General features: G+C 42.1%; 1 protein-coding gene across 5 annotated transcripts in view; it reads right to left on the bottom strand.

Annotated features, from left to right (window-relative positions):
* Pparg (peroxisome proliferator activated receptor gamma) overlaps positions 1–24,533 on the bottom strand; it is a 167,105-nt gene that overhangs the window by 94,962 nt on the left and 47,610 nt on the right. The window contains exon 1 of one of the 5 annotated variants that reach the window (XM_040290998.2): positions 7,140–7,388. The exons of 3 other annotated variants lie outside the window; for them this stretch is intronic. In XM_040290998.2, the coding sequence (XP_040146932.1) occupies positions 7,140–7,221 (82 nt within the window). In that variant the 5' untranslated portion in view covers positions 7,222–7,388. Of the gene's footprint in view, positions 1–7,139; positions 7,389–24,533 lie in introns of those variants that run through there. One more of the 5 variants, XM_005333792.4, reaches the window with a different exon arrangement.

The following is a 24,533-nucleotide window of genomic DNA, read 5'->3' on the forward strand; positions in this document are numbered from 1 at the left end:
GTTTCTTTCTTCTGGAACTGAGATTAACAATGTGCATCTATCAGATAACATCTAAGTATTCTGAAAAAAATTGCTAATAAAAAGATGGCAAGAGAGTAAGCAACAAGCCCTACTTAGCTTTACCAGAAAACCCTAAATAGCATGCATAATGAAAATCTGTATTATCCCACATGGGAACTTTCATTTTAAGGGGGAGAGAAGATAGAACTAAGGTACCTACTCCTTATCAGGCAATGCACTAAATGGTTTATATATTAGATATTAGTTATTTAATCAAATAAGCTACCCTTTTTTTTTTTTTTTTGGTACCAGGGATTGAACCAGCCAGGGGTGCTTTACCATCAAGGTACATTCCCAAACCCTTTGTATTTTTAAAGACAGGGTCTTGCTGAATTGCTTAGAGCCTTGATAAGTAGCTAAGGCTGGCCTCCAACTTGCAATCCTCTTGCCTCAGCCTCCAAAGTTGCTGGAATTATAGGCATAAGCCACAGTGCCTGGCTCAAATATTTTTTTTTAAAGCACTTCTAGCCAATAAGTCTTTTGAAGGTTCAAATAAATACTGGAAGTATCAAAAGGTAAGCAGACTTGCAGAAGAACCTAAGGATTTGGAAAATCCACAAATAAATGGTGACAAAATTAATATGTGAATAACATTCAGTTAATGACATTCAAACCAATGGAAGAACATTCTACCCATAACTTAATCATAGAGAATTCAAAACATATCTGTACCTGGCTCGTTGTGTACACAGCATTGTTGGTTTGTTTATACTGGCATTGGTTTTAGGATAATTTTCAACACACACTATCCTTCTGTTTTCATTTGCTAAACATATTCCAGCCCCTGACCTCAGGAGTTCGCTGTGGTACAGGAGGAGACCCTCTTGGTAATAATGAGTTAACAAGGACTTATTAGGGACCTATTCTGTGCTAGGAAATGAGACCGAGACATGAGACTCTGCCCCAGTGACTATATAATTTGGCTGAAAAAAAAAATGTATGAAACAGAAGATAAGAGCAACTGTCTCTTAATTCAGGGTTCAACTGTGTGACAGAGGCCACCAAGGCAAGAGGATTTTATTCTCCCATTTAATGAGAGAATAATGAGCACGTGTTAATGAGCACGCTGTTCACCCTGCAGTTGTCCATGGCAGCTAGAAGGTTTCCGTGGATGAACAAAGACCCCTGCTTCCCTGGGGTTAATGTCCCAGTGGGAGGCAGACCATGAACAATAAACCAACCCACCAACGACGAGGTATCCTAGACCAGGACGGATGCTTTCGAGATGGGATCTTGGAGAGCAGACAGGGGAAGGGCAGTGGGGAGGACGGAGCAGTCAAGGTAGTTGTCAATGGAGGGTAAGACACGTCGGGACTGGGGGGATCAGTCAAGAGGGAGTCAGAGGAAGCGGGTCTCGGACAGGAACAAGGGCTGGAGTAGAGGCATGGAGGCAGGTTCACCTTGGGATGCTGGAGGACTAGCTAAGAAGCCGATGCAGCTGCAGCAGAATAAAGAGGAGCTGGGGGTGGGGGGGACAGAAGACGAGAGGGGGATCAGAGAGGTTGTCTAGGGAGGGACAGAGGACAGGGCAGATTTCTTATGTATAAAATGGAGCCACTGCAGGGTTTTGAGTGGAGTGACAGATCTGACTCTTTAACATGATCCCTCTGGACGGCAGGTGTTGGGAGACAAGGGCAGACGCAGAAAAACCTGTCAGGGGACTGGCGTCCAGGCAACAGGCGGTGGCTTGGATCAGGCTGGTGGCCGCCAAAGAGGTAGAAGAGACAGAATAGTCACATTATCAGTTCAGAGGAGATGAGAACAACGAATAACAATGCATTCAGAGCAGGCGTGTGTGTGTGTGTGTGTGTGTGTGTGTGTGTGTGTGTGTGTGTGTGTGTGTGTGGTGGGGGTAGAGGTTTACTTAAACCTGACCTTGAATGACAGGGAGGATTTGAAAAGATGGAGGAATCAGGAGAGGCATTTTAGGACGAAGTGTGCTTAGAGGCAAGGATAAGAATGGCTTGTTCTGGGGACAAAGAGATTAGCCCAAACAGAGCAGGGCAGGCCAGTCCCCAGGGTTTGGTGGGAAATAAAGTAAAATACAGAACGTGGGGGTCAATTATGAAGGAGAGAGTCACAAAAACCAGGCGAAAGTGTCTAGACGTCACAATGTTTACTATGAGGCCTGGTAAATAGTAGGTGCTCAATAAATATTAGAAGACTGATAAAGGGAGGTTTTATAGCACTGCTTATCTGCTCATCTGGATTGGACAGCAGAGTGTGTCTCATTTGGAAGGTCGAGGGGAGGAGGGCTAATTCACACGTGGATAATTGACAGCTGACTGTTTCAAATCTCCTTCATCATGTTAACCACCAGGTGCCAATTCACCACTTGTGGGAACCTCAAATCTCGTGTTGGCAATCTCTTGCTCCAATAAAAATTTCCCGGGTCTAAAAACGCCGTGTGCTCCAATAGCCATGTGATCGTAAATCTGAGGTTATAAGGGCTGGATTGCCGCTACCATCAGTTACAGGTGTAATTTCAGTGTCTCTGAATTAGTGACAGGTGCAAAACCGCATTTGCAGAAAGAAAAAAAAAAAAGGAGGAAAATGAAAAGAAAATGTTAACGTCGCTGAAGTTTATAGAAACTTAGTTCTATTCAAATGAGTCCAATTCATTATCACATATATTTTCACCAACCCGAGGAGTTGGATATGGGGCATTGACTGGACAACCCCTTAGCGTGCATTTGAAGTGTGTCCACAGGAAGCTACAGGAGCAGCTTTGGGACAGTTCTGTTGCTCTAAGACAGTGAAGAAATTCACTTTGTTCATATTTTGACAGATCCAAGGAGTATGTGCCTAAGAAAGAACCAGGGTGAGGTGTGAATTTCCCCTGGGGTGATTTCTCCAGGTTGAAGATGCAATGGACAATGCTCACAAAAACAGCATCTGTCACACCATCTCTATTAGAGCTATAAAAATCGTTTTCATTTAAAGACTCATGTTTTACAGCGCAATTAACACTTTCAATGGATGACTATTGCCCAGGACTTTCCAAGGCCAGGTTGTGTGATAAGGTCTAAAAAAATAATCCTGTGTTATCTTGTATTCGTCTGACGTAACTGCCATTTCTTTCAACTGCTTCTTATACTACAATTCATAATTTTGGGGGAAAGTATCAGAGAAATGACAGTTGTTTTTTTTGTTTTTGAAAAACAGGGAGGAGATTCTTAGTGTAGAAATCTACTGAATCCTGAAGTTCAAGAAAGAACTTGAAAGTTAAATCAAGAAGTTAAATCAAGAAATAAATGATAAAATTAGAGGCACACTAATTTAAAAAAAAAAAGGTTACTATGGGCAAGAGTAAAATGAATTTTTTAAAAACCTTGATTTTTTTTTTCTTTTGTGGTTTTGGAGATGGAACCCTGAGCCTTGTGGACGCTGGGCGCGAGTCCTCTGCCACTGAGCTGCAATCCCAGTCCTCTGACGGGTCATTTCAGGGGAGATTATGAAATTCAGAGCTTAAATCTTTCCTGGACGGCCTCTTCACCGTATAGAGACGATTAAAACTGAAGACAGTTTTCCCACGTGTCTGAGAAGAAAACATGCAATCGTTGCTCGCACTTAAGCCCCCAGAATGATTTCAACCTTTGGCAAGTCAATTTCTTCAGAGACAAATGTTAATAAAACAAATCGGGGCTGGGAGGATAGCTCAGTGGTGGAGCGTTTGCCTTGGCACACCGACTCATTTTGGTTTGATGAGGACAGCTCTGCTTTTCCATATTCTGTAAAAGACTTTAAATTTATTTGATTCTCCAGAGCGATTAATGCGACTACAATGAAACTCCATATAGGAGGTTAGATCTGCTTTTGCAAATATTCTATCGCTCAGTCCTCACGATAATCCTTGTCGTTTCTGTTAAAACATGTGGACACAGAGGGGCCAGAGAGGAAAAAGGACTTGGTGGTGTTCAAGCAGCTTGTCAGTGGCCCAAATGGGATTGGTCCTCACATTTCCAAGTACAGCATGGGTCCCTCTGAACTTCTGAAAAGAGGCACATTTGGGTCCACTGTCTAGATGTTTCTGAGTCGCCTGGAGTCATGCAGATGCAGTTTAAGTATCCTTCAATAAAAACGGCGTGCAATCAATCACTCGCTCCTATCTCGGGAGAGAGACTTGTTTCGGAGGATTGACGATTGCAGCATTTATCATGTCTCTGAGGCATATTTGCATTGCTCAATTCCCTCCAAAGGACAAGTGTGTCATCATCTCTCGATGCTCTGGTGCAACAGCTTAAAATGATAGAATTCACACAGGACCAAGTCTGGCACTGGAAGCGGCAGGCACCGTGAGCCTGAGCTTGTGGAAGCTTCCCTTGGATCTTGGCAATTTCTTCTGGTGGAAATGGTTTCGGAGCCAGCGTGGGGTTACTTGGGGTTGCTCGCAGAGCTCTTGGTGAACAAAGAGAGGGGAGTAACCTAAAGGGGCCTTGGAAAAATTGTGGCCGTCCCCTCTGAGCATCGTGGAGATCTTAATTCTTGTGGATAAGACCAATATAACTGGACCTTTGGGTCATTCACAGTAAAAGTGTCACTTCTCCTTCAGTAGCAGTTCCCAGCACCCCGCAACCCACAATTCCTTTTGCTCCACGGCGAGGAAGAAGGAGCTCCTAATTCCACCGACGCCAAATCCACAAGCTTCATGCGCGGTGACCTCAGATAACCGATGATCCTATACCCGATTTATTTTCAAGTTTATCTCCTTGGCAGGAGCAGGATATTTGGTGATCGTTCAGAAAACGCAACACAAGTAACAGACGTAGGATCTCGAAATTTTAACAGAAAAAACACTTCTGAATAAGTGGTAGAAGCCACGTAAGACAAGAATTAAATGGCTGATGTAAAATGTTTTATCCTGCTAATAATTCTATTTTGTTTTGTTTTGAAGGGAAGTGGGGGTGTCTTTGCTGTGTTTCTCAGGCTGTTCCCAAACTCTTGGGCTCAATGGATCCTTCCACCCCACCCTTCTGAGCAGCCGGGACCTCTGGTGCACTCCACAGTGTCCGACAAATAATTCTGCACCATGTTGATTAAGAAGAAAAGTGCTGGATTTTTTTTTTAACTTTTAAAAATTGTTGCTATTTATTTATTTGTATGTGTTGCTGAGAATCGAACCCAGTGCCTCACACATGCCAAGCAAGTGCTCTACCACTGAGCCACACCCCAACCCCATGGGCCCCAGCCCCAGCCCCATGGATTATTCTGTTGGAGGGATTTGAGACTCAAAGAATATTATGCTCAGGGCATAAAAACAGAGATTAGCACAGAATGAAAACTAGCTGGAATCACATAATCACCCCTTGCCACAAACAGGACTTGCGCCCCCGGTCAAGCTAAAATATTTATTGCGCTGCATTCTAAACATATTCTTCCCAAAGAGACAAAACTATCAAATTTTGACTCAGAACTGTTACTTCACAACACATCCAGGACATTCTGCCCTGAGGCAGGCTAAAACTAAAGGAAGATAGCAATAATTTTTATGGCTTACAGAAAAATAGAAGAAGGCTTTTTAATAGAATGTCATGGAACTAAAATCCTATTTAAGAGCCTCAGATGATAGAAATGAATCAAATGAATGGGCTGGAGGGACAGTCACTGGTAGAGCACAAGGGGCCCTGAGTTCTGGCTCCAATACCACACACACACACACACACACACACACACACACACACACACACACACACAAACTCATAATAAAATAAAATACTACTTCAGGAGACTTTTTTTCCCCCTCAATTCTTAAAAAAGTTCCATTTTTTTTTAAAAAAAAATTGTGTTCCCTATGTTCAGGCTTCTAGAAAAATCACAAGATTAAGAAGCCGTCCATGTCGACCATGAAGTGACTTTCATTTGAATGCTTCAGCACTTATACTGTAAAACATGAATCCCCCTAGTTAGTACCGTCTGTTTTCACATGCGCTCTGTGAGAAGAGAAAGAGGGAACAAATAGAAATACAGAAATAAATACGAAACAATGCAAAACAGAACAAACTGTCCTGAGAAACTCCAGTAGAAGGAGCTAGACAAATGAAGAACTTAACCTTTAGCAAGAGCCAAGAAAGAAAGGTTGAAAAACTACGTTTCTGTTTGAATTGGACAAATTTGAATAGAAGTCACAGTTAATCATTGACTTGGCTGTATTTAACCTGTTAGGGACCTCATTTTCTTGATGTGTAACGTGAGATGCTTAAAAGAAGACCTTCTTTGAGGTACCCACTATCTTTTTTTTTTTTTTTCCCCTCCAATACATTTGCCACCAGGCTAGGAAGCATCCTAAGAAATCTAAAGCAGGGCTGGGGATGTGGCTCAAGCGGTAGCGCGCGCCTGGCATGTGTGCGGCCCGGGTTGGATCCTCAGCACCACGTACCAACAAAGATGTTGTGTCCGCCGAGAACTAAAAAATAAATATTAAAAATTCTCTCTCTCTCTCTCTCTCTCTCTCTCTCTCTCTCTCTCTCTCTCTCTCTCTCCTCTCTCACTCTCTTTAAAAAAAAAAAAAAAAGAAATCTAAAGCAGAATAGAACTTGTTCCTACACTCCAGGAGCTTGCAATCTTTATCTTTAGGGGAGATAAAACATACACACAGATACCTAGATTTCAAAGTCGAACTGAGAAATGATGAAAGGACGTTAAGAGGGATAAAAATGCCCCAAGAGGGATCAAAAACTGCTGTTAGATGCATCTGAAGTCCAAGATCAAAAGGGCAAAGAGTGACCCTTTCAGTATTCTAGTAAGCTAAGTAGGAAACACATGTAAATTCAGGAAATAAAAATGAATAGGGTTGTTTTGGGGGTATAAATGTACCTTTAATACTTAAAATCCACGAAACAAGAGCCCCACACAGATATAAAATGCAGACTAGGCTAGGAGTCTGTGTGGAGGCTTGGAATGCATTCATAAGTGAACCCTACAGTAGCAAACTCCGCATGAAAACACCGGAGAATACACATAAAAGGATCAGAATAAGGATAAAATGGAAAACAGATAACCTGCGCAATTTTGTCCTTACGCAAGTGCCCAAAGCAAATGCCCAAAGCATCCCCAGCCACCGCACCTGGAATCGCCTTTACCTTGTGAGGTGCTTGCGGACAGTGAACCGGTGAAGGAATCGCCCTCTGGGTCAACAGGAGGATCTCCCAGAGTTTCACCCATAACCGTGTGGAATGGGGATGAGCCGTCATTCACACTGACGTTTGGTCTGTTTCTTGCAAGAGATCAATCCATTAAAGGGAAAAGGCTTGTGATGGTAGGAGTGTGTGAATACCACCAACGAGTCAAGACGTTAGTTTCTGAATATTTGGGAGAGGTCGGAATAAACACAGAAAGGACCGGCTGGCACTGTCCTGTGAGAGGGCCAGCTGTGACAGAATGTTGTGTCATAATGTTTGCTGCTTTGGCAAGACTTGGTACATTACAAGGAAAACATTGCCACACTGTCTCGCCAGTGACCCACACATTCTGTGTCTTGAGAGGGGCAGGGACACTTGGAATTAGCAGAGCGGAGATCATTTCAGGATTTGATCGATTTTTTAAAATTTCAATAAATGGGTTGGGGCTGGGGATCCGCGGCAGAGCGCTCACCTAGCACATGCGAGGCACTGGGTTCGATCCTCAGCACCACGTAAAAATAAATAAATAAAATAAAGGCATGTATTCAACAACAACTAAAAAAAAAAAATCTAAAAAAACTGCAATAAAACGCACATCTATCGCGTCTTAGTGGAAAACTTCAAAATCCCTGGGTTATGAAATAGCAGAGAAACTTATTTGGGTAAAGTTTCTATTAGGTGTCCATCCTTGGTTGAATCTCAATTATCTGAAGAATATTTTGGATCTCAAGTGTGTGTCTGTGTGTATTCCTCCCCTCCACCCCAAATGATATGGATTTTTTTTTTTTTTTGTACCAGGGATTAAACTCAAGGATCCTAAACCACCAAGCCACATCCTTTTTTTTTTTTTTTTTAAGTTTAGAGACAGGGTCTCCCTAAATTGCCTAGGGCCTCACTAAATTGCTGAGGCTGGCCTTGAACTTGCCATCCTCCTAACTCAGCCTCCTGAGTTGCTAGGATTATAGACTGTGTGCCACCACGCCCGGCTCATATTTTAAATTCTGCTACCAGCATGCTACCCCAAAGTTACATGTCTAAGGTATTTAGTTGACTGTTTTACAAAATCCAATGTGACAGCAACTACTACCCAAATTCTATGAAAACTATAAACGGCCGAGAGACGGAGGAGGGCCTGATATGGTTTTGATTTTCTATGTTAGGGTTTGCTTTATTTTAAAAAGTTAAAGTTTATCCAGCGACAGCCACTTCAGTCATGTTTCAACGGTCGATGGTTCAATGATAAATGCTATGTCATAATGAAAAAACTAGATTCCTTCTGAAAAGAATAATGCATTACCAGAAGAAGAAGAAGAAGAAGAAAAAAAAAAGACTGGCCCTGTTAAGTTGGCGAGGAATTGTGGTCAGTTTTGTAATCAGGAAAAAGCTGGCTTCTTGCTCAAGGCCTTTGCCCTTTTTGGCAAGGATCAACATGAACCGTGCCAAACTGCTAATGTGGGAGCAGGTCTTGTCATACAGACGGCCCAGTGGAACTGCAGTGAGCTGTGGGTGTTAAAAGGTGCCCCCACAGAGGGCAGTATATCCGATGGCAATAATTCTCTGAATTACACTCGTCCTGATATTCCCCAAGTGGAATAACCATATATCTGGTTAATCTAGGTTGAGTAACTACTTACTCTTCAAGGGGACTAGTGTAAGTTTCCCTGTCAATCATGGAGCAATAGCTCGATGGGAAAATGCTGAAGAGCACACAATGCAGTAGAGAGTTGAGTAATTACATCATTATTTTAAGCCCCCAAAGCCCTGAACTAATGTAATTCAAGTTAAAGCAAGTTTCTCGACAGTCCAAATGATGGGGGTAATTATCACTCTGGAGGATTAGTTTTTATCTACATTGACTTTGAATCCTCCATAAGAGTTTCTCCTTCCCTCTCCGTGTTTGGAAATTTACTTATATACCAAATTAATCCAGACACGAGGCTGTCTTTCTTACAGATGTGATGTAATCTAAGTAAGGTTCTTGGTGGAATTTGAGACAGACCAAAAATCATTGACAAAGGCCAAGAATACACTTCTTTCTAGTAGAAAAGAACAAAAATGGAAGTCCCACTCTGCCTATAGATAACTACCATTCATGTCCCAGGATGTATTTGAGACTAAAGAGCAAATGGCAGCCTTATTTCCTAAGAAGTGGCAATATCTCACTTCATTCCCTAATGTCACCTCATTTCTGCTTTCATATTCCAGACTCTTTTTTTTTTTTATACTAGGAATTGAACCCAGGGTGCTCTACTACTGAGGTATATCCCTAGTCCTTTTTTTTTTTTTTTTTAATTTGGAGACAGGGTTTTGCTAAGTTGCTGAGGCTTGCCTCGAATTTTCGATCCTCCTTCCTCAGCCTCCCGAGTTGCTGAGATTATGGGTGGCAGGCACCACCACACCCGGCTTTTCAACTTTTTAAAGTGATTAGGGCTAGGAGTATAGCTCAGTGGTAGAGCGTGTGGTTAGCATGCACGAGGCTGTGAGTTCAGTCTCCAGCACCGAAAGAAAAAAGGAAGAGTTTTATTAAAATATTCTGAAGATCGTGTTGGGTATGGAGGATCACAATATTGGCAGAAGGATCCCATTAGAGAGTGAATGTTAATAAAATGAGAAATGAGAAAAGTACATTCTCCAAGTTAAACAGCCAAATGGGGATATATCCCATTTGGCACTGGAACTAGAATCTAGGTTTGCAGGACCCCCACGCCCAAGCCAGTCTACTATTGGCCTTGCAGTCTTCTACTCTGACAAGGGTATACATCGCCTCTTTTAACAAATCAGGCACAACAAGGATAGAGTGAGAGGTCACTTAAGGGGAAAGTCTGTTAACTCTTTCAAGGGACATTAAAGAGTGCCTGTGTTTGCTCACACCTGTACTCCCAGTGGGATGGGGAGGCTGAAGCAGGAGGATCTTGAGTTCAAAGCCAGCCTTAGCAACTCAGCGAGACCCTTTCAATTCTCAATAAAAGTTTCTCCTTCCCTCTCCATGTTTGGAAATAAATAAAATATAAAAAAAAAAGGCTGGGGATGTGACTCAGTGGTTAAGCACCCCTGGGTTTAATCCCCAGTATAAACAAAAGGGGGGGGCCTATGTTATTCCTTTTCCACTGCCAATGGTCATGGTGGGCAACCCCTCCGTGCCTGTCTTCCCCTTGTTCCCACACCCCTGGAAGAAGATGTAGCTCGCTTGTGCCACATAATTCTCTGTGGGTATCTTTGTTTCTCAGGCCAAGAGCATGGCCTGGTTCTCAGGTTGCACTGTGGTCTCTGTGACTATTTGGGCGACACCCCGATCCAGTCTTTTCAAACGTTCTTCAAGGCATGAATTTCTCTGCCTCCTGTTATTTCTCTTCTCTCTTTTTCTTCTCAGAGGCCAATCAATTTGCCAACCTCCTGGGGAGGCAGGCCTTCCTCCTAAGTCTCTAGCAGTTCTGTGCTTCGGTTACTCAACCATTGAAGTCATTGCTAATAGTTAATTATTCCTCACACCCGGATCAGCTAACACACTGGCCAAACTCAGGCATTCCTTCCTGCCCTGGGCCAGACTGTTACTCACTTGAAAGCAAAAATTAAAAAAAAAAAAAAATTCTCTTTTATTTGTTGTATTGCATTCATTTGTGAGCTCAGCATTAATTGACAGTAGGTGGCAAGCCTTGATCCAGGGGCTGGGAATACGGTGCTGTTATTTCATGGAGCGTGGAAACAGCTGACACACAAAATCGACACTCTTGATCAGCGTGGAGGCTGGCATTCAGCAGGCTCCAGAAACGCTGTTTACACTCTTGACAGCGCTTACCAGCCAGGCAACACATCCGACATGGCGAGGTCCTCATGACATAGCTGAACGGCGTGGATTGTTTGATCCTATTTTACGTTACTGATAACCTTTTGTCCTACCACACGGAAGTGGAGGTCACTTCAGAAATAACTTGCCCCCGTGGACGTTAAAGCGGATGAAAATGGAATCGAGCAGATGACACTGTTATTCTTTTATGCACCTGTTCTGTCCCCAGATACTGAAGACAGTTTCAGTTTACAGCTGGGCATCCGCCTGCTCATGGGTTAGATATTCACCAAACACCTACTAAGGGCCAAGTGTTATTCTAGGCCTCGAAGATAAACACACCGAGAGGCCGAGGATCTTCCTCAATCGTTCACCTGTAACTGCATTGACCAAAATTACCCCAACAGACCTAGAGGAGGTATCTTTTAGTTTAGTTAGCTTTGAAGGTCACCTTGCCTGCGCTGGCATCAGAAATAATATAGTTGCATCTTTTTTTTTTAATATTTATTTTTTAGTTCTTGGCGGACACAACATCTTTGTTGGTATGTGGTGCTGAGGATGGAACCCGGGCCGCACGCATGCCAGGCGAGCGCGCTACCGCCTGAGCCACATCCCCAGCCCAATATATTTGCATCTTGATAAAAGAAATAAATTTAAAAGAATAATATATTTGCTTAAATGAAGTCATTTCTATCAGTGGATGCTACATGATCACAAGAAAATTCATAATGGTTCTGACGTGCACGTGAATGTCCCTGTCCTTCCAGATCTTCACATTATTCCCCAGCGTCCCACTCTGCAGAATGTCAAAATCAGAAGGATGTGGTACTGAAATAGGCCAAAGAGCGGAGGGTGCATTACGCCACAGTCTAAACTCTGGGAGCCTCAGATCTTGCCTAGGGTGCCCCCGATGGGGGATGAGCACCTTGCATCTCCATAGAGGAGCCGCTCCGTGTACCTCTTCAAGGGTCATCCTTGGTCACTTTACAGAGTGAGGGGGACGGTCAAAGAACACCTCTCTCCTGCGCTGTACACAGAATGAACTTGACTCCTGCCGAGGAAGAGGAGGAGAGGGGCCTCTCTCCGGGGACCAGGGAGACGCTGGGCTGGGAACGTCGGTGGGTGTAACACTGTAGCTTCAGCACGACGAAGAATGAGAATGAAGGATGATTATAAAAGGAAGAGAGGGAAAGCCCACTTCATGCTCTCCCCGTTTGTGACACTTGAAAAAAAAAAAATGGTCAGTTTGGTATTCGAGAAGGAGACGTGTGTGACGTTACTTTATGGAACCAGCCCTTGGCCAGAAGAATCTAAATGTGACTCAACTAAAACACTTCCAAAATCTTGGCACATTTGGGAAAACACAATGAGACATAAAAATTGTGAATGGTTCAATAGCAAAAAGGAAGAAAAGATCTAAACACCTGAAGTTAAAATCACAATATTCCATCTATGAAGTTATTTTTAGCGTTACTCACTGTTAGAATGATTTATAAAGAATCTTCGTATAATGCAGATTTTTTTGGAGGGGGAGGTATACTAAGGACTCAACCCAGAGGCTCTTTACCTCTGAGTTACATCCCCAGCACTTTTTATTTTTTATTTTGAGACAGGATCTCACTAAGTTGCTTAGGGTCCTGCTAAGTTGACAAGGCTGGCCTTGAACTTGCAATCCTCCTGCCTCAGCCTTCCTGGTTGCTGGGGTTACAGGCGTGCACCATCAAGCCCGGCTCAGAATATTAAATATATTTTACATTACCTTAGTCTTAAAGGTTAATGAAAACCTTGCCTTTTTTTGACTTGGATTTGAACTTGGATTTCTAAACTTGCTTTGATTGGTTTCTTTTGGGTCAAACAGGCTCTGCTAGAATTGGTATAGAATAGTAGGTACAGTTTTTTTTTTCTTCTGCCATAACTTCATTTAAAAATTGGCTTCACTGAAATATATAAGGGCTGCTAACACTGACGTCAGCTCCTGAGAGCCCGGCAGCACCCTGACAGCTCCCTCCTCCTGGTATCCCCAGAGCCTAGCACAGTACCTGGTTGGCGCTCAAATCTTGTTTATTGGTCCTGTTGATCATAAGAGTGGCGAAAGAAGAGCTCATTGCCACATCTGTGTCACATGCATCCTTCAAGGAGGAGCTTAAAAGAGACCTCATCAACTGATAACAGCATCAATTTTCTTCTTGTTCCAACAAGACTTCATTTTCCCTGTAAGGCCCCAAAGCAACCACCAGCATGTCACCCCACCCTAAGCCACCTTCTACCCTCACCCAGGACAGCTGCCTTCTCCCAGCACAAGTGCAGTTGGCTTGGAACCTTATCTCCAAGGGGCGGTTGCATCAGCTCAGGGTTTCTTCACAGTCACGGAGGAGACAGCAGGAGACAAAGGGGACTCATGCCTTTGAGAAGAACAAATAATCCTGTATCCTAGATGCAAATTCTACCCTAGCCATCACCGCCAGCCATATAGTCCCATCGACAGAGGAGACGTTTGAATCCATCTGCCTCGTTTCTTTTTTTTGAAAGGCAGAATCCATTCTTCTTTTGTCAAAAATTGTGATTTTGCCAGGTGCAGTGGCACACACCTGTCATCCCAGCCACTCGGGAGGCTGAGGTGGGAGGATCACAAGTTGGAGGCCAGCCTCAGCAATTTAGCAAGGCTCTATCTCAAAACAAATTAAAAGGGCTGGGGATGAAGTTCAGTGATAAAGCACCCCTGGGTTCAAAAAACAAAAACAAAAAACAATTCCAAGCAAACTGTAATTTTGTTAAGAACTATATTATTTTTGATTTAAAATAAAAACAATAAAATGATGCTAACTTGAAGCGTACACTCCAGCAGATGTACATGTAATATTTTAAAAAGTGTTTAACACTGAAGCAGTGGAAAAGAACACTGACATTGAGCCAGAAAGGCAAGGTTGTAAGTTCTAACCTGGTCTCCGCCACAAATTCTCAGCTCCTTGGATCTATATCTCTCATCTCTAGAGTAAGAAGGCCTCTTTACAAAAGAGCAAAATCTTTAAGGTCTCTTTGTTGTTTTGTGGTACTGAGGACTGAACCCAGGGGCATTCTATCACCAAAGTATATCATCAGCCCTTTTTTCATTTTATATTTTGAGACAGGGTCTCACTAAACTGTTGAAGCTGGCCTCCAACTTGTGATCCTCCTGCCTCAGCCTCCCAAGTAGCTGGGATTCCAGGCATGTGCCACTACGCCTGGCTTCTCTTTGGGTTCTAATGTTAAGATATTGAATAATGTCAGAAGTTGGTTTATTTGTAGCTTAATGGAAATGCTATATATTGTATTCTTATTCATGTTCTAATGCAGAGAGACTATGTCCTTATCATACCCAATAACAAAGGGACATTATATGAGGCACTTTCATGTGGAAAAATAATGTCCAATAGTAAACGAAAAGCCTTGAAAAGGAAAACCACTGAACTTTTTCTTTTTTCCTTCAAAAGTTAACTTTTGTAATACCTGAAAAAGAGCCTAACCTGTCTAACCACTTTCTAGGGATCAACTAAACGCTTTTCAAATTACTGCACCTTTGAACCAAAGACGTACTGCCTGAGCTATGTTAACGTGTCTTTGCAAGTAACATCTGAAATTCTCCAGTAATTGGGTTTTCTTGCATGATAAAATACCACGAGCCATATTATCGACTGACGTGTACACATGTTGTGGGAAATCCTAACCCTCTACGGCACTCATCTTTTGTCAGACTTCAGATTTTATCAATTAAATTTTGGAGATTATTTACATGGACATTTCTTAAGTAACACCCTCTCACGGGTGAACCATACTAGGAATCCCTGGATGCCACAGCAAACTAGGAGACAGGGAATGGCAGTGGTTTACGTAAAAGAAGCAATTTATAGCCAGGTGTGGTGGCACAAGCGACTTGGGAGGCTGAGGCAGGAGGACTGCAACTTGCAGGCCAGCCTCAGCAACTTAGCAAGGCCCTGTCTCAAAATTAAAAGAGTTGAGGGGCTGGGGTTACTGTAGCTCAGTGATAGAGTGCTTTGCCTAGCACGTGTGAGGCCCTGGGTTCGATCCTCAGCACCACGTTAAAGATAAATAAATAAAATAAAGGTATTGTGTCCATCTACAACTAGAAAATTATTATTATTATTTTTTTCTTAAGAAAAGGTTTGGGGATGTAGCTCAGTGGTAGAGCACCTCTAGGTTCAATACACGGTACCAAGGGGGAAAGCAATTTACCAATGTCATGATTGCATTGAAGAAAATATGAGGCTACTGACATCCCATGACTCACAAAGAGTACCAGGGAGATTAATATGATCATATTCTAATTTCTCATATGTGGTCAATGGGTTCCAAAGGAATGAAATGATTTGCCCAAGGCATTACCAAGATAATTAGTGGCAGAGTTTGAACTTCGAATCAGGTTTCCTGATTCGCAGTTCAAAGCTCCAAACTGTTCGGATCAATGTTCGGACCCATTATCCTTAATGGCAGCAATCACGGTAGAAGCCTATCAGCATGGAAGCATTCAATCTGCCGCGAGGTGATTCAGGTAATGTGGACAAATGACCCATGCAAATGCCATAGTTCATCACAGAGTCTGGATACAAAGTAAGCACTCAACAGTGTCGTGGTAATTAAAATTTGATGATATTGGAACAGCGACTCAGGAATTCACTTTGCTGACTAATGTCCTCATTTCATACATTCTGCATGAGTCACCCCAGTATTCTGATACCAACAGAGGTTTTTTTTTTTTCCCTTCCTAATGACAGTTCCTTGCTTTTATGAAAATAATCAAGATTACCACACGAAAAGGGTAATATCACTCTAACCAAAAAAAAGTACCTTTGAGCTGAACAGTGTTTGATATCATTTGAAACTCAAAACCTTGCTGGGTGGTCATTCGAAGCAGAAAAGAAAATAATAGCAATTATTGGAAGAGGACTTCAACATGGAACCTGGGGTTGGGCCTGTAGCTCAGTGGTAGAGCACTTACTTAGCATGTACAAGGCCCTGGGTCAAAACCTGGTGATAATGTTTGGCTCTAGAGCTTTCCTTATTTGTCTTTAGCTGGTTTAATATAGTCAGACCTGGGTTTGAGTTGGAGATCTACCATTTAAAACCCTATTTACGTGGATAGGCTCACTGGTGAACTTCTATAATCCCAGTAACTTGGGAGGCTGAGGCAGGAGGATCATGAGTTTGAGGCCAGCCTCAGCAATTTAGCAAGGCCCTCAGCAGCTCAGTAAGATTCCCATCTCAAAATTTTAAAAATTAAAAAAAATAAAAATAAAGAACTAGGGATGTAGCTCAATGGTAAAGCACACCTGGGTTTAATCAACAGTACCAAAAGAAACAAACAAAATATTTTCACTTTGAAGAGGCCACTTTATCTTGCTAAGACTCTTGTTTTCTCATCTGATAGAGGAGCTTTGAGAATTAGAGATGATTTATGTAAATCAGTGCCTGGAACAGAGTAGGTGCTCAAATTACACTAATTATGAATTCTTATAATCAAAACCTTAAATCTTATACATAATGTCTGATTAATAAAATAGTAAGAGCAGCAATCTTACTGCTCTTATGTTAAAAGGAACTACATTTTAGGGGTTCCCAAAACCCCTAAAATCAGTGCATAATGAACTGAATTTTGATGACAATTAATAATAAGCCATATAGAATATATTTTCAATTAAGATTCATCAAACAGTTAATAGTATATTAGGTCAATTACCTAAAAGTTTGTCTCTTTAATCTTCATTAGTATAACACTATAAATTTTCTCCCAATCTAGGACTCTCCATTCAAATTTATAGAAATTTTTTTTGTGTGTATGTGTGTGGTGCTGGGGATTGAACCCAGGGCCTCACACATGCTAGGCAAGCACGTTTACCTATGAGGTTTTTTTTTTTTACTATTTATTTATTTATTTATTTATTTATTTAGTAGTAGATGGACAGCCTGCCTTTATTCTATTTGTTTATTTTTATGTGGTGCTGAGGATAGAACCCAGTGCCTCACATGTGCCAGGCAAGTGCTCTAACACTGAGCTACAACTCCATCCCCCACCTCTGAGCCCCCATTTTTTAAAAAATTTCTTTTGAGATGGGGCCTCCCTACATGGTCAAGGCTGGCCTCCAACTCCTGATACTCATGCCTCAGCCTCCTGAATCACTGGGATTACATAGTGTGAGCCACTATGCCCAGCTGTAGAACAGATCTTTCACCACATTGGTGAAAACAATAAGACTGAAAAAGATATAAAGTAGTTTTAACATTTAGATTCCATATTTACTGAGCGACTACTCTGTCAGACGCTGTGTTCAGTGTCCTAAGACACAAAAACCTTGCTTAGACTTCATAAAAACTCTTGAGTTTGAAAGGAAACATCCTTGGAAGCCAGTGAGGCCAGTTTGTGATTAGATGATGAACAATGAGGCACCAAGCAAAGCATTTCAGTATCACATAACTAGGACTACAACAAAGAGGAAGGCTGAGCTTCGGTTCTCAAACCCTTTCCCTACTTTTTAGTAAAGAGGAACAAGATACAAACAAATCACTCTGCTATAAGTAGGTGACCTGAGAGAAGGGTAAATAATAATCACTGCCACTGAAGTCCTGTTTTGGTGTCAACTACATGCATGCCACATACTGTAGTACTGGCCACTGGTTCTCATTCTCTCTACTCTTCACCGCCGGGTGGACTGCATATTTCAGGGAAATCACACAGCTTTAGTTCCTGAAGGCAGCTCTCTTGGATAGAGATACCAGCTGAGTGATAGAATCAGGAACACTTCCTTTTGGAAATTCAAAGTGTGGACTCAGGAAAAGACAAGTTTATTAAAACTTGCTGAGGCTGGCCTCCCATGGTCCTCCTGCCTCAGCCTCCCAAGAAGAGAGTCTAATCGCTAATGAAACCAAATACCTGAGAATCCAAAGTAGCATATCTAAAGGAAACAAGAACTCAAGTCCAGAGGTAGGACATTCTTGCTAACTGGCCCAACACAGTTCCTTCAAGGAAGATTAAAGGTCTAACTTCATCCCTTTTATTAAAAAAAAAAAAAATTGCTGTCTTCAATACCACACTTTCTTGGGTAGGCCTGTTTCCTCCATCCATTGAAAGTTCACATCATACAATACACACCTAAGTTTCATTCCTGGTAGCCAGGGAAGCAGCTGCTTCTTCACCGTTTGATCAAACTACATAAAATCTATTTCTTATGTGGATGGGTGGCCAAGTCCAGCCGGGATCCAGGCAGGCTCCCTGGCCTGCTGTTGATAATGTTTTCTCAGCTACTTTTAAAAATTTTATTTAACCTTCAGTCTTTGTTGTTTTTGTTTTTTTTCCTCTGGCAGTTACAAGCAATACCCATGCTCCTGGTTCTTCAGATATCTAATCTTTTTTCTTTTTGTTGTCTGTTCACAACTGCCAACCAACCCCTAAGTGATATAATGAATGCTTCCTTTTTACCTAGAAATTTCCATTAAGAGAGTTTTCAATTTTTTTTTTTTGCAAGTGGTTATTATTCCTAAATGATGCAGGATAGTTAGAATACAAACTTGGGTTCTTTCGAAGTTGTGGCTTTGAGAAGAGAGCCTAGGATCCTGGGCAGGTTTGTGGGCTAATTAAACCCCAGGCCAGCCGCTCAGCTTGCTCCTCATACCCAGGGCGGCTTTTTTGCAGAAGAGACCCCCAAGCCAGAGGAAGATGTTATGTTTTTATATTTCCAAAAAGGAGCTCCATTTTAATAAACTTTTCATCTGAGGCATTTAGAAACATTTTTAACTGAAGCAAAGATTAAAACAGGAAGACAGACAAGAAATAACTTTTGCAATTCTCCAAATAAGGGGACTTCCCTCCCACCCACCCACCTACTCCCCACAAAATTAAAATAAAATTGAGCCTTAACTCAGTCCTCCTTCTAATTATGTTTTTCTTTGTTATCTACTGCACACTTTCAGATGAAGTGCTCAAAATGCCTACAGTAACTCTGGGCAGATTGACAAGTATCCTACACATTGAAATGAGATGGGGTGGGCAGGAGGCCAGATTGCTTAACTGTGACTTCGGAATCCGTGGAGGTGGACCAGCCAAAATCTCTTCGGAGCTCCAAAGCCAGGCGCAGAGCCGAGAAAACAATGGGCCGGGTTCTCCCACAGGAGATGATTCCCATTGTATGGGCCATTGTTTCCCTCGTGTACCGCCTGAAGGTGAAGTGTACCCGTGCTGTGTGGGAGACCTTCCGTAAGGGAGGGACAGACGATGAGAACGTAGCCTCTGGGAGATTCTCGAATGATATGCCAATCGGTTCAGCGGGGGACTTTCAGACAGACTTTCTGGGAACAGTGTACCCCAGAGCCCTGTGCATCCAGGTCAAGAAAGTTTGGCGACTGAGAGTTCACGGGACCATGCATGTGCCGGGCTGCAGGAAGGGGCCTTGAAGAGAGTATTGGGAAGGGGATAGACAGAAATGGTAGGAGGGGACTGTCATAGGTACAGGGAACGCTAGAGAACATTCACTCACAACTTCCTCTTCATGTAGAGCTGGGGAAACTGAGGCACAGAGGTGTTCTTCATTTACAGAAGGGGAAACTAAGGCACAATAAGGTTCAGTGACGGGCCCACAGCCTTGTCTAAGGTTATTACAGAGTGAGTGACCCAGTCAAAGTTAGACCCATTCCCTGGTTCCACTAAAATAGTCATTTTCTGTTTCAACTCAGGCTCCTTGCTATGCGCTGGGGGGAGGCGGGTATCTAGCAGATAAATATTCTCAGGAAGTCCTATGGCTCTTTATCAAAAGCCCTTTTCTCAACAGCTTTATTGGGGTGTATTTTACATTTCACAAGGTTGACCATTTCAAATGTGTAATTCAATGGACTGCGGTATAGTTACCTAGTTTTGCAGCCAATACCCTAAGTCAGTCTTGGGACACGGTCAACTGGTAAGATCTCTGATGCTCATTTACATCCAATCCTGGTGTTTCACGCCCCCCCCCTGACTCCCGCAGCCCCCCAGCCCAGGAGACCACTGATCTACTTTTCTGTGTCTATAGCTCTTCTGCTTTCACTGGATGCCGCACACAAATGGAATCACAGATCACAGGGTTCCACGAGCCTGGCTTTCTCGCACTTTCCGTCTTCGGGGTTTATCCGCACTGTAGCGTGTGCGAGGAGCTCACTGGTTCTTACTGTGGAACTGTCTAGACGAAGCCATGTATGGACACAGCATATTTTGTATATCCTTGCAGTTGACGGACAGGTAGATTCTAATTTTTGACAAAGTTTTTAATTCTCTGCACTTTTTTTTTTTTTTTTTGGTGCTGAGGATTGAAGCCCAGGGCTCCGTGCATACTATGCATGCAATCAACCACTGAGCTATAACCCCAATGCGATGTCTTTAATTTTGCTTTTGCTTTAATGAAATAGAAATATGTATTTGGGGGCTGGGGTGGTGTGGCTCAATGGTAGGGCACTTGCCTGGCATGTGCGAGGCCCTGGGTTCGATCCTCAGCACTGCATAATAAATAAGTAAAATAAAAGATCCATTCACAATTAAAAAATATATTTTTTTAAAAAAACAAATATACCTGGATGATTTTATAACCAAACACTGGTGAAAGCAGTTTTCAGTGCTACGGTTTATTTTAGTGATTTCCCTGTACCCAGCAGTGCCACTCCAGCTACCCACGACTGGTAAGGACAAAGTAGCCATTTCGTATGTGAATGATCCCTGTGAGTCAACCAGAGGCCACGTGAGATCCAGGAATGCTGTAGAAAGGCATGTTTCACAGCGGAGTTCAGAAAAGAGAAAGGTCTAGGGAAAGTTTATACAGATTTAAGAAGAATCCCCATCTTCTTGTCTATATTTTTGTGGCGCTGGGGATTGAACCCGGGGCCTGGTGCATGCTGGGCAAGGGAAGTACCATGGAGCAACATCCCCAGCTTCTGGGAAAACTTAATCAAATACACGTGGCGCTGAGTAGCAGAAAGTGCCAAACCCCAGGAAGCACGTGTGACAGCGGTGGCTTCCACTTGGCACTTTTACTTTGAATGTGAAGGGTCTTGTAACTTGTCATCTTTTAATTTTTCTGGTTGTGCAGATGTCTAAGAGTAATGTAAAGAATTTATGGCTGATTTTGTGCAAATTTAAGTTGAATTACGATAGAAATGAGGTGAACACTGAGAAATCTTTAAGAAAAAAACTTCTGGGGGGGGCAGCTGGGGTTGGGGTTCAGTGGTAGAGCACTTGCCTAGCAGGCATGAGGCATTGGGTTCGATCCTCAGCACCACATAAAGATAAATAATAAAAATATTCTGTCCAATTGTAATGCAAAAATAAATAAATAAATATTACCCCCCCCAAATTCTATCTATAACTACAAAACAATTTAAAAAGAAAAAAACTTCCCTTGACATCTGTATTGTACTTGAGTGTTACTTAAATATAGCTGTAAAACTGAAACTGACTTCAGAAACCTTCCTATACCCTCTCATTTTATTAATTTAGAAAAAATAGGCTAGTGCAAAACCCCACAGCCAGTTAGGTGACAGAGTTCAGTTTAAGACACGGTCCTTGAGTGTTGTGACTGCGAAACATTTATTCAAAATGGTGTCCTCTTGGCCTATGGAGGCTTTTGGCATTTTGCAGATAGGACGTCCCTGAAACCGAGACAGATTCATCTTCTAAACTGTATTTTTTTCTATCAATGATTGATGGTCAATCACAATCCCAACCTTTTACTGAGGACCTAAGATCTGCAACTTAGTGCTGGAGCAGGGAGGAGGAAAGACATTTTAGCTAACTTTAAGAGACAGAATGGGATAAGGCGAAGAAGTGGGAAAAAATCAAACAAACAGCAACAACAACAAAACACACACACACACACACACACACACACACACACACACACACACACACGGCCTTCGGTTCTGCTACGAACTTGGTTTATAAACTTACACCAGTTGCAACGGCTCTGGTCTCGATTTCCCTGTTTTTCAAGCAGAGGTAGGGGAAGGAGAGTATATTAGAAGGCATCTAATATTTGCTTTGAGCTTTTCTCTTCAGTAAATTTAAATTCTGAAGGGCTTCTCTATTATTAACTCTTGTGCCTAAAGAGAATCAGCCTAACTTTTGAAAAGGCTTATTATTGCCGCCATCTGCGTATGTGCATGCATGTCCCCCCCCATGTGCCCATCTTATTGCTCACTATTTCCTAACATGTGATTTAAGTTCTATTCAAAATAATTTATCCACTCATTTCTAGATGCCTATGGTAGATAGATGTGCCTGTGGTATATACAGTAGGTGCTCAATAAATGTTGAGCGTTAATGGATGAATAAATGTATATAGTCCTATTTTCCTCCATCCAATGGGACTCATTTCTGGTTTTCTTATCTGAGTTAGGCTATAATGCTTAATGATATATGTTTTTCTTGGTTATCACAAAGTAAAATGCTCAGTGAATGCCAATTCATTAGTTCTTACCCCTTAATAATTCATTGCGTAGAGTCCACACCCCATAGTTTAGACCTAATTTGTTTCATCTTTGTTTTATTTCTCCAGGTTAAGTCCTTTGAAAACAGGTGAGAGTATGGACGCCTTTTGCTTCACTGACAATTCTAAATATGGCGTTAGTTAGGTATTAAAGATTTGATTGACTGATTTTTAAATTCCAAATGAATAAGACACTTGGAGGTTTAAAGGCTTCTAGGAAAGTAGCTTGCCCCAAACTTAAATGTTCATAAGAAGCTCGATCCCCTTGTTTTATTTTCAGAAGATGGTTTTCTTTCTTTGGAAAATGTTCTTACCCACACCTAAAAAATACCACTCACAATCTTCTTCTCCCTTGCTTTTCTTCTTACAGCTAAATAATCAATTGCTCATAATTAGTTCTTTAGATTTGATTCCATTTTTTGGTGCTTGACACTTTGGGTATGATCAAGTCCCTGAGCTATATATAGAAAAAGCCTTGGACTGTAAAGGGGCAGAGTTGTAGCTCAGGATCTCCTGGTGCCAGGGTCTCTGGGCAAGTCACTGGACGCTTCTAGGCTTCCATTTCCCCATGTGCAGAAAGGGAAGTAGTACCTGCTCTGCCTTAGATGGGTATCATTAGCATTAAACATGTTACCTAAAACTTCATGTTTTAAAGCTCTATGCCCTCAGGCCCCTGGTGCATTCTTATAATCCCACTACTAGGGAGGATGAGGCAGGAGGACCACTTGAGCCCAAGAGTTTGGGAAAGTTATAATGACAATTTTTTGGTTGGAGGAGCGCTGGGGACTGAACCGAAGGTCTTACTCCTGGGTCTCACCGAGCACCGGCCAAGCCCAGGGGATTGGGGCCAGCCTGGTCAGCACAGTGAGACCCTTTTCCAAAACAAAACAGAAAAAAAAAACTCTATGCAAATAATTAGCTTCTCCTATTGTTACCAGAACATTAAAAACATCTTCCTTAAGGTTATAATTTAAGCACTTCATTGAATAAATGTTAAAATACACAGATGTGGGCTGGGGTAAAGCTCAGTGGTAGATCATTTGCCTAGCTTGCACAGGCCCTGGGTTTGATCCCCAATACTGCGAAAAATAAATACAAAATAAGAGAAAATACGGTGTGTGTGTGTGTGTGTGTGTGTGTGTGTGTGTGTGTTTAAAAGTAGAAAGGAATTATACCACAATGCTAACTTTTCTCTCTGTGATGGAATGATCCTTTTTTAGAAGGTATTTTTCTGTACACTCTGCAATAGTAGCGATTGCTCTTATACTTGCTAAAAGTTACTTTAAATGAAATACAAATGCTGTGTCACAATTGATTATTAAACATAACAGCTATAAATCCAGAGGACTCTGTGGAGGGGAAACACATCCACTATAAGCTTACTTCTATGGCTGACAAAATTAAATTTCAGAGTAGATTACTAAGCAAAGTGGCAGGGATGTTTAGCTAAGGTTTTTCAAAAGAAAAGCAGAGTTATCTAGAATAATGTAAACCTTTCCATTTTTCTAAAGAACCATTATCTCCCATCTTTTTTTTTTTTCATCTGAAGTGTTTTTATTAGACATCAGCATCACTAGTCCTCAAAGAGCAGCAAGAGGTGAAACACAACATGGAAAACCTCAGACAGGAAGCTTAACGGTAGGACTGCATCAAAGATACCACAAGCTCCTGACCCGGTTATTATCCTTCATCTCCCCCTAACTTCCCAAGAGCAACCACCACCAAACTGGTGTATCTTGTGAGGCTCAGGATGTGTTCATAAATATGTATCAGTTTGCAGCTCAACCTTCATCTTATTGCTGAGAATTTCTTTTTTTTTTTTTTTTGAGGTGGGGTCTCACCGTGTTGCCCAGGCTGGCCTCCAACTCAAGCGATCCTCCTTTCTCAGCCTCTACGGTAGTGGGACTAATGGCTCACACCGCTACCCTCCTGGCTTCTTTGTTACTGAGAATTCTGATCAGTAGCTTTCTGGTTCCTGGACTGTCTCTTCCTGAGTATCATTGTCCCGTGTGGTACATTCTCGTCATTCCCAATCCTTTGCCCTGCAGATTAACGTCTCTGAGATGAAGGGATTTAATT

The sequence above is a fragment of the Ictidomys tridecemlineatus genome, chromosome 16 (genome assembly GCF_052094955.1).
Source record: "Ictidomys tridecemlineatus isolate mIctTri1 chromosome 16, mIctTri1.hap1, whole genome shotgun sequence".
Taxonomy (NCBI): Eukaryota; Metazoa; Chordata; class Mammalia; order Rodentia; family Sciuridae; genus Ictidomys; species Ictidomys tridecemlineatus.